The sequence below is a fragment of the Simochromis diagramma genome, unplaced genomic scaffold (genome assembly GCF_900408965.1).
Source record: "Simochromis diagramma unplaced genomic scaffold, fSimDia1.1 OVJJ01000325.1, whole genome shotgun sequence".
Taxonomy (NCBI): domain Eukaryota; kingdom Metazoa; phylum Chordata; class Actinopteri; order Cichliformes; family Cichlidae; genus Simochromis; species Simochromis diagramma.
Genome location: NW_024387291.1, coordinates 1,980,592 through 1,991,334, shown reverse-complemented (window position 1 = coordinate 1,991,334; position 10,743 = coordinate 1,980,592). Strand labels below are relative to the sequence as shown.

At 44.1% G+C, this 10,743-nt stretch overlaps 1 protein-coding gene across 1 annotated transcript; it reads left to right on the top strand.

Moving 5' to 3' along the window:
• Positions 1-727: 727 nt before the first annotated feature.
• On the top strand, positions 728-10,743 carry nptxrb (neuronal pentraxin receptor b). The gene is made up of 6 exons (XM_040003939.1): positions 728-1,267; positions 1,465-2,259; positions 5,579-5,975; positions 6,904-7,145; positions 8,083-8,262; positions 9,005-10,743. Exons 2-6 carry the CDS (start codon positions 1,528-1,530, stop codon positions 9,248-9,250), a joined length of 1,797 nt encoding a protein of 598 aa, XP_039859873.1. The 5' UTR covers positions 728-1,267; positions 1,465-1,527; the 3' UTR covers positions 9,251-10,743.

The window sequence follows — 10,743 nt, the reverse complement described above, 5'->3', positions numbered from 1 at the left end:
TGAATAAAACATGTATTTTCAAAAGACATGATGAGCATCCAGAGCTTGCTTGAGAAAAATAAGTGCACTTTCAACAATATGTCTCAGTTTTTCAACATTCAGCCGGTCGACTTCTGTTGTAAGTCAGGGGAGGACGTAAGCACGATGATGTCTGTGTGAGTAAGAAGGCTATAAAACTGCAGATGATTCAGACCTCACAACACAATGGCTGCTGCTGTAAAACACAGTGAAAAGTTTCTGCTTCATTCTCTGCAATCCAAGCAGCGGGCCACGGGTGGATATGGCAAGTATGTGTTTGTGAGATATCTCTGGAAAGTGTAAGCTAGGTGAAAGGTGTGTCATGGGAAGTGACCTCACTGATTTTAGTTGTTTCATTACAAAGCAAGAATCACATATTAATAGCTTTATTTTCCCTTCTCAACACTGACACTACCAGATCTTTTCACAGTGGTAGATTACATGTCTTTCTTTTTCTTTAAATTTAAATATGCATATTTATTTGGATTGCTATGCAGAGAAAACTTTATAAAAGTCTTTCCTCCATCCAGCGGAGAGGATTTGTTTGCTGAACAGAGCCACAGAGGACAGAGGGTTAGGGTTGGATCATTCCTGTTGGCGTTACTGCTGCATTAGTTGGGACTGCCTCTTGAGGAAAACATGTTCTTCCTCCTACTCAGTATAAAAACCCTGGTGTTAAAGGTCCCACGTCTCTGTTTTTCCTTTCTTCTTCTCCTCTACACTATCCAGCCTTTCCACTTCTGCTGCAGCTCGTCTTACGTGCGATTTCTTATATCAGATGTCGCATGTAAATAAACCCAGGCTGTACACATAGTTGTGAAAGAAAAAGTGCACTGCACACTGGGATTTTGCATCCCTTATCAATGCAGTTTGGATTCTTTACATCGGTTTTTATGTTAAGTTTTAAGAATGTGTCCACCCCCCCCTCTTTTCTCCGTCCTTTTATCTTCCAAGCCTCCAGAACAGGATGTGCGCTCAGGCAGCGCAGTCACCCGCTGATCCATCATCGCCTTGTTTGCTCGACTGCTGCTGGAGGTTCACCTAGGCTCTGACCCGCGCATGCCCACAGCCTCGCTCCTCCTCTCCGAGAGATCCCCATAGTAACGCGCGGAGGAGAGCAGCTTAGCAACACGGAGACTGGAGAGGGAGCATCTCTGCTCCAGACAGCGCGGTGCCGTCAACATTAGGTACACACAGAGGGTGGTGAGGAAACAACAGCAGCAGAGCCCCGGATCTACCCGCTCCTACAGTAAGTGTCACATTCCGCCTGAAAGATCTGGCGACTTTATTTGACACGTCAGGCTGAGATTATATTGAGGCGGGCTGCAGTCTTCCTACATGCTGTTCTGAGTTCCAGCCTCCAAAGCCCAGACAAGTCTTTGTTTTTGTTTTATTTTTTTAATTATTTTTTAAAGGATTTTTATTTGTATTTGTTTTTTATTGCAGGCTCGTGTGTGTGTCACCTTGTGTCTGAACTCCTGATCTACATCACTGCTCTTCACGGTCACCATGAAGTTCGCAGTGGTGCTCGTGGGAGCGGGCACTCTGGCCTTCCTCGGCGCGGTCATCTGCATCATTGCCAGCGTTTATCCGCGCAAACGCGCCGCTCTCGTCAGCGATAACGGAACCCTGACGTCGGAGTCGCTGCTCCAGCCTCTGGAGCCGGGGTCGGTGGCTCACGCCGGGCCGCTGGGCGCTCTGCACGGCGCGGAGTCGTACGATGGTGGAAACGGACTCGGCGGCATCGGCGTGGAGGTTCCCACTCTGAACGAGCTCAACCTTGGGGAGGAGACGGGTGGAGGGCCGGCGAAGCAGTTCAGCTTCAGCCGACTCATCTGCACTCCTGTGCCGGTGGGAGAGTGCAAGACTAAAGACCTGAGGCAGCGGAGGGACCACCACCACCAGCAGCAGGCGGACGATCCGCTCTACGGCACAGGGGATGAAGACCTGCGGACCACCGCGGAGGAACTCCGGCAGATGGTCCTGCAGCAGAACGACCAGATCCTCATGGACCAGAGGACCATAAGGGAGCTGACCGGGAAGCTCAGCGAGTGCGAGAGCGGCCTGGAGGACGAGCGGAGCATCCCGGAGCGCAGCATCGGGGTCTGGAGCGGGAACCGCCGCGTCATGGCCGGGGATGATGTGACCTCATCCGCCGCGGCACAGCTGCAGACGGCGCGGGCCGTGGAGGAGCTGGCCCGGGCCATCATGGAGCTGAAGGATCGCATTGAGAAACTGGAGGTAAACACAGGGATGCTGAGTGCGGGCTTGTCGCTGATTAACCTCCTGTCTGAGTTTTGTTTGACAGCGGGAGATTTGGAGAGGCACCAGAATGATGCATTAGCAGATGAGTCAGTGCCATTCAGTCTAAATTAGGCTCATTTCAAGATCTATCCTAATTTTAGTTTGATATCCACTGTGGTGGTTTAGGACTAACCATTAGAATTGACTTATGATTCAGATTAAAGTGCCACAGCTCTGCTGGTTCTCTGAGCCTGAAGAGGGGCTCTGGTCTTTATCTCTCTACACCTCTTTTCTTTCTCCCCTCCCTCTTTTATCTTCTGCTCCTCTTTCCTCTGACAAGTAGCCTAACTCGTGACACAGATACCCCTGATCTCTTGCGCACGCTCCACACGGACCCATGGGAAATCTTTCCACCTGCTGGCCCTCACGCTCCTCCGCATCCCCCCACCCTGCTGCCTCATACCCTGTACCACCGCATCTCCCACAGCAGGATGGAGACATAAATAAAACATGAAGCTGGCTGGACAGGAAGGAGGGAGGTGGAGTAGGGGGGTCAGATTCTATGTGTGTGTGTGTGTGTGTGTGTGTGTGTGCAAAGATTGAGACACACACCCACACACAAACACTGCTGCATCACTGCTGGTGCTCTCCAAGCACAGTCAGTTACAAGGTTGTCTCCGTCAGTGAGAATTTATATCCTGGACGTCCACATCCAGTCCTGCCTCAGCAACTCTCTTGATATTATATATCGCCCCCGAAGCCGTCTCATCCACACTAACAGCTCTCTCTCTCTTTACTGCTCCTCCACCAACACCTTCTTTTTTCAACTTATGCTCTGCATAGGCTACTAATACTGCCAGTGCCCGGCTGCTACAAAAGCTCTCTCCATGGCGCTGCCTTATTAGTCGAGCCCCTTCCCTGCAGTTTCATTTCAGTTTTAAACCACCACTACATCTAACATCGATGGAAGCCATATTTAGAGGCAATAAAGACAGGACTGGGCTCTGCTCATTGCCATTATGTTAAATCTGTTCATGTATTTTTCACAAATATCCCCACAGTGAATAGGAACTGCACTGACAGCCTTTTTTAACAGTATTTTCCACTTTTAGCCAATATTCTGACCCTCAGCTCTCATAAAAAATTGTTAATTAATATTTATTGACATTGCTCAAGGCATCTCTACGCCCAACCTAAGGCGCAAATAAACAGCATTAAAAATTGAAAGTGATCAATACGATTAGAGGTCATTGACATCTGGACAACACGCTCTGAGGAGGACGGAGCTCAGAGTCCTTGTGCTTTTTTCATTTAATCTTGGGAAAGGACTCGTCTGCAAGGCTGGGTGTAATCCAAACATTTAATTACAAAGTAAAGATTCAGATCTTGAGACATAGATCAGGGCAGATGTTTGGCAAAGGAGAACTAAATGATTACATCATATAAAGCATACGTGGAAAAAAATCAGCTCACAGGAAGCTTCGGTGATGCAAGATTATTTTCAGTGCTAAAGATAAAGCTGCGACAAAGCCATAAAGAAATATGGTAAATTATAATTTACTCATCCCAAAAAGCAAATAAGCTGAGAATGATGTAGTTAAATATACAGCTTAATAAATTAAAATATCACAGTAAGCAGATGTCTCGGTAAGATAAAAAACTACATAAAAGAAAGGAGAACAATTAAATAGAAAACCAAGTATTAATCTAGATAAATACCATGTAAAAATATACACAAACATATAACATATAACAAACACAGGTTTGTTATAAAATGTTAAAATTTGTAGTCATTTACAATTACCAATGTAAATTTTCATGACAACAAATGAGTCATATCTAAATATATTATTTTTGGCACAAAGCCTACATGGTGAAAATATGTCTTTGCATGTAACAACACATATTCTGGGGCGGATATTTCCAGACATCATGGGTCAGGAAAGCCAGGAGTACAGCAACATCTAGGATAAATGGCTTACAAGGAGATGCCTCTGTGTCTAGACAGGCTGCATTCAGTGTCACTGTGTTGTTTGACAAGGATGTCTTTCAGTGCTTGAAATTCAAAAAAGTCATTTCCTTTTGACATTGAACAAAAAGCTCTAACATTACCATGCAGACTGACTCTTGGTTAGCAGCTGTGAAAATGCTGCCAAGATAAAAATGCTCGATGTTAAAGCACAGAAAACATTTCTTTTAAGAAAAGGCTTCAGCCAGACTGATATAAGAGTAATACTGATATTTAGTGATTCAGAAATCCAATATATCAATCGATATTTCTTTTAAAAAACACAAATCATAAACAGATTTGCTTAAAATTTATTGTTTTCAGTTATTTATGACAGTGAACTTTAAAAAGAATCTTTTTGTTATTTTAACAAGTTGTTCAAATCAGCTGGTTGATGAATTTTTGGTGTTCCAAACACTGGCTAACAAGGAAGTTGCAGAGTGCCCTCTGGTGGACAAACTATGTAACATCAACATTAGTAACAAGGCTGAAGGGTGTTTCTCCCACGTCTTTGTTGCTTTTTTACTTTTCATTTATCTTCAGCTGTAAAACCTATTTGCTGATATGTCAGTATCAGCAAATAGGTGAGGCTGATATGATATATATGTTGTACTCTAGAAAAGTAATCATTAGAGGGCCACATGTAATAAGCCAAAACAGTTAAATAGTAGCGTGACTTTACTTTTGAACAGTGAACACAAAACACGGTTTGTAATCTACAATCCTTCTGCCACTCTCCCAACCTGACTCTAAAACTACACTAAGTGTAAGTAAATATAGAAAGTGTTTCATGCTACTAATGTTTACAATCAGTCATAAAATGCTACTTTTGCAAAGAGAAAAGTGAAACATATTCCTTTGTAGACTATCTCCAAATCACACGGTGGTTAGATCTGGGTGGGTTCAAATCCCACTACTTCATGGAGTTAAGTGGGTTCAAATATTCATAGAGGAACAAATTATGATTCATTTTATTATATTATAAACACATCATTAAGTGTGGGTGTGCCTGGTTTCATTTGTGAATACACAGGTGACATCTGTCCCCAATAGCTCATTCTGGATCAAAGTGAAGTTCCTATTATTTTAATTATTATTAGTATTTATATTTTATCATTGTATATATATATATATATATATATTACTTCCAAACTGTCACTGAAACTGTAGCATTACTCACCTACTGAATCATTTTATGTCCTTGTCATAAATCTGCTGTTGTTAAATTTGTTCTCTAAATGTGTCTAACCAGTAATAACTAGCATCAATGCTAACACAGACCTCATGTTTCTCATTTCTCTCCTACAGGCAGAGATAGGCCCTGCTGCTTTGAACCTCACAGACACATCTGTGGGCGTAAGTAGTGGCGGCAGCAGCAGCGGCAGCAGCAGCAGCACAGCTGGTAACACCGGCAAGGCTCCAGCTCCGCCTTCCAGCAGTACTTCCTCCCCATCTGCAGGGTCTGCCCCAGGGGGCCGCCGTCCTGCTTCCCCAGGCTCCTCTGCCTCCAGGCCTCCTGCTAAGGGTCCCCCTGGGCGTGGAAAGAGCACCTGGAGGGTGGAGGACCTGGAAGGGGAGCTGGAAAGGAAGATAAAGATGCTAGAGAAGGAGAGACAGGCCATGAGGAAGGAGACTCAGGGCCAGCATGAGAAGATCAACAAGGGCATCGACAACGTCAGCCACCGTGTCACTGAGCTGGAACACAGTGAGTCTGGGGGTGGGAAGAAAGGAAAAAAAGAGGAGGCGAAATAAAGACATGACATTGTTGGCTAAATGAACGAAGGAAGGGACAGATTAACTGATGTAAAGGGTAGTAAGACAAGGGCAACATCAAGCTGAACGTAGATCAGAGCATTGCAAGAGAAGGCTGAAATGAAAGTTTAACGAGCTCTGCTGGTGAACTGGGTCATCTCAGCAGCAGAGAATATGCTTTAGATTAAAATTAGATGATTAATGAGTGCTTAAGAGTGGGAAAATGTCAAAGTGAGAGCTGAGAGCTAAAAATAAAAAAAAAAATAAAGGAAGGAGAGAATAATATATCTGAAATCATCCGCTGCTTTTACCTGCTTTAATCTTCATCCTCACGGGGGACCTACGGGAAGGATTCTTGCTTTGCGGGTGTCAGGAACGAGGTCTGGATGTGTCACGTTGGTTTTGAAGGGCTTTATTTGCAGATTTTCCGAGCAGAAATAAGGTTACTGCAGGTGAAAGCTTCTCGAAAAAGGAGTATACGCTCTTTGATAATGGGAGAAGTGGACGCTCAGAGGTGAGATTGAGAGTTTGCGAGGTGCCAAGAGGAAGGTTAATAGGAAAAAGCACTGATTTATCCCCTTTTTTTTCACCACTCTGTCATTCTCCCAACCTCTCTGACCACCTCTACATCTTCTCAGCTTTAAGAGCTGCAGTGTGGCCTCGAGTTAGAGAGGGTGATCATTAACTGTAACATCTGAGCTCTTGCCAAGCGCTCTGCGCCCGAGTGTGTGCTTGAGCGCAAACTAGCAGAGACAAGTGAGAAGGGAAGCCTCAGTGTCCTTGTATAAATTAATGCAATCATCGCTCGCTGTTTTCTCTCTGGGTCTGCCTTACATCGTCTAACTTCTTTCTCTTCATCTCCTTCATGTGTGTCTCCAAAGCGATGACGGAGCCACCGTTCCCTGACGGCTTTGTCATCTCTTTCCCCATGCGGACCAACTACATGTACGGCCTGGTCAGGAAAGAGATTACTGAGATGTATGCCTTCACTGCCTGCCTATGGCTCAAAGCCAAAGAGGGTGGCATTGGGACCCCCTTCTCCTACTCTGTGCCGGGGCAGCCCAATGAGCTGGTTCTGTTACAGGGAGTCCACAATCCCGTGGAGCTGCTTATCAACGACAAGGTAACGAGGGTTTCTCAGACCTACCTGTCTGTTGTACCTGTGCTAATATCTGGATGTTGGGACAAGTCAGAACATTTTACATGGGAAAATTAATGGTTCTTTTCAGGAAAAGCATTAATATCTCATAACCTTTAAGGTTTCCTTGTAATTACTCAAGCACAGAAGCCTGCAAGGAAACTAATTACGATGTCTTACAGAACAGTAGAGTATAGTTGATGGCTTACTGTTATTAAAGTGAGCGATGTAAACATGTTCATTCTCACAGACTTATGGAATTTTACAAGAGTGATGGAAAAAGCAAACCTGAAAATGTCACAGCTGTGTGCTGTCGTTTGAGTAAACAGTACGTGAATCACCATCTACATTAAGTTTGGGTTTTGGTTCTCAGCCTCAGGTGTGCGCTGGTGTTGATCCCACTTCAGCCATCGATCACCCCCCCCAAAAAAATATGTGTATTCCCACAATGCAGAGAACGTAAAACTAAAACAGACGGTGCACTTCAACAACACATTAAAAATTTACAAGTATAAACTAGATAGGAGGGAAAAAAAGAGCATTAAAATCAGACTTTTTTTGTGATTTATCACGGCCAGAATTCAGTCGCAAACTGCAACATTACTTTGCCTAAAATTGTTCTTTGTCCAGAACAAATGCCTTGATTAAAATCGATTAAAAGTAAGAAGAACCTGCCCTCTGTTTGTGTTTTTCTGCATTTGTAGCGGCGGGATCCACAGCAAACATACATTATTGAGGAACAGTCAGTTCCACGCCAGTGTTTTCCTTTAATATTGCTCATATAGTTGCTGTATAGTTCCCGTGAGAGAGTGCAATGTAGTCGAGGTTTACCGTGGTGAAAGGTGTTCCAATTATAATGCGAGCTCAGTGTCTGCAAGTTTGAGAAATTCTAACTGCGGCCGCTGTTTCCTCTGGCCTGTAGGTGGCGCAGCTGCCCCTGTCCCTGCCACAGGATGAGTGGCAGCACATCTGTGTCAGCTGGACTCTCAGAGATGGGGTTTGGAAGGCCTACCAGGGTGGGAAGATGAAGGGACGAGGGGAGGGACTGGCGGCCTGGCACCCAATCAAACCCGGGGGAGTCCTCATTCTGGGACAGGAGCAGGTGAGACGGATGCATGGATGGATGGATGATTCATAGGTGAATGATCCATGGATAAACATACACAGAGAAACCAGGAGAGCTATTTTAAGGAACTACCATTAGCTTTTAACACATGAAGAGGCAGAAACCTAATGGTGTTTATCCTCACGCTTGGCTGCTTCATTAGCGAAACAACTACATTACAAAACGGTTACGAAATGCGACATTATCCCTCCCTGGTGTCAGAAGAACAACCCGAAGCTCATCCCGCAGCTCTTTTGTCCTTGCATAAAAGACAAAAACACTGATGGAGCACGACATAATTTGATGGATAGTTTCGAGAGGGAGCAAGTATTTCATTAATCTCCTCTGAGGATGGCTGATGGATTGCTGCTGGCTGAGATGTGTTGACTTGATTTTATGGAGAAAAATCCCAGGACACAAGAGGGAAATGAATGCTTTTAATTGTATTTGTGCGAAATCAGGAAAAAATTTAATATTTTCCTGCAGAATAAACTTTATTTTAGCTCAGTGCCTTCACCAGTTACCTGATTTGACATTTAAAGCATAGTTTTGGTATTTATCCAAAGAAGTGGGTAATCGTTATTTACTTAGTGTTAATTAAAAACTTTGTCAAGCAAACTGCTGCCAAACGATATTCCAATGGAAATCGTTCTTTCCCCCCCCCACCACAAATAATAATGTAATAATGTTTAAAATGGCTGGTGTTGAAGTTCTGAATGTGCTATCTCTTCTACCCAAGGACACACTGGGTGGACGTTTTGATGCCTCCCAGGCCCTGGTTGGGGAGCTCTCTCAGTTTAACCTGTGGGACCGGGTGTTGAAGCCAGCCGAGGTGGCCGCCGTGGCCGACTGCAGCTCCTCGGCCCTGGGCAACATCGCGCCCTGGACCGACCACGACGTAGATGTCTACGGCGGCGCCACCAAGGAGTCCCTGGACCCGTGCCATGCCGCCCAGAGATCCAACCCCTCCGGCCCCAAACAGTGAAGAATGACTGGGAGAGGGCAGCCATGCTTGAGAGGTCAATTTAGGAGTGAATTGAAGAGTCTAAAGAGTTTTTATCCAAGTTGGAGCATCCAGTATAATTTGCTTGTTGGGGGTTGGTAAGCTTACTACCAGTGGACTATTAAATTGTCAAGCGTGGTGTATCTGTTCTGTTCTTTGTGTTGGTGTCCACGCTCATGTGTTTACTTCTGCAGTGAGATACAGTGAGTTTAGTCACAGAATCACCTTAGTGAAGGCTTGCATGGGTCAATCAACCTCTGGCGTGAACGTGTTTAAACGGAGACTCTGCATTGATAGAGTGGAATCTGTGGTTTAGATGATAATCTCTTGGGCCAGTCAGCCATACGAGATTATTCCTGCAGGTTTCAGTGCAGTCATGGAAAGAACCTTTAACGATGCCACATCTAAGGGTTTCTCCATTTTTGTTTTTTTGCAACACAGTGACACAAAATTCCATCTTTTCTTCATCCCGTGTCCAGCTGGTTGTGTTATGATGCTACAGCTGATTTCTGACATGCTCTAGTGGTCATATCTATTTTTATTACTCAATGGGGAAACTGAGTTTGGTCCGTTTTTAACTGTATATGATCCTGTCGAGTAAAGTCTGTGTGCTTTTCGGTTTTTCTATATTGCATACCACGATTCGGTAAACCAGTGGACTTATAAATGTATAATGTGTAATGTACTTCTGCTAATGTTGCTCTGTATCAGTCTGCTCCTCCCAGCCCCATGCCTGCTGTAGCCTCTCGTGCATCTCACAGCCCAGCAAAGTGAAGTTGCAGCGTTTTTCTTTTCTTATTGTTTGCAGCTTAGATAAAACAGCGCTCTCAGCCGACCCCTGAAATAAAACGTCATGTCTAACTAAGCACCACTAAGAGAACTGGTATTACGATATAACTGTGGTATCACTGAATGTAAATCAGATGAAATGTAAATGTTTTGTTTTGTTTTTTTGGTGAAAATTATAGTGTACGTATTCCACACTGCCCCACTCTACACATGTTTTTATTAAATCCTCACAGACTGAGGGGGAGGGTATGAGGTGGACTGATTCCATGATGGCCATTTTGTACTTAACAGCTGGCTCTGTGCAGAAAACACAACCTGAAGGGAAGACTGTGCTTCCACTGAGCGACAGTAAAGTCAAACTACTGCCACCTTTTAAGTAACCTGAAGAACTACAAGCCAAACAAATAAATAGTAAAATCATTAAGCCTTTAGATTACATTAGATTGTTGGCATTTTTTTATTGATAGTTATGCACCATGGAAGCATTTGAGTCCCGTTTTTTACATTTAATGAAGGATATATATATATTTCCCTTGTTTTAAGTTGCTTGGTTTTGAGCACATTTTTTCCAAAGTTGATCGTACGGGACTTTTTTTACTTAAATAATTAATTAAACTTGCTTGAAGACATTTCACTTCTCATCTGAGAAGCTTCTTCAGTTCTAGGGTCAAATGGTGGAGCGTCCC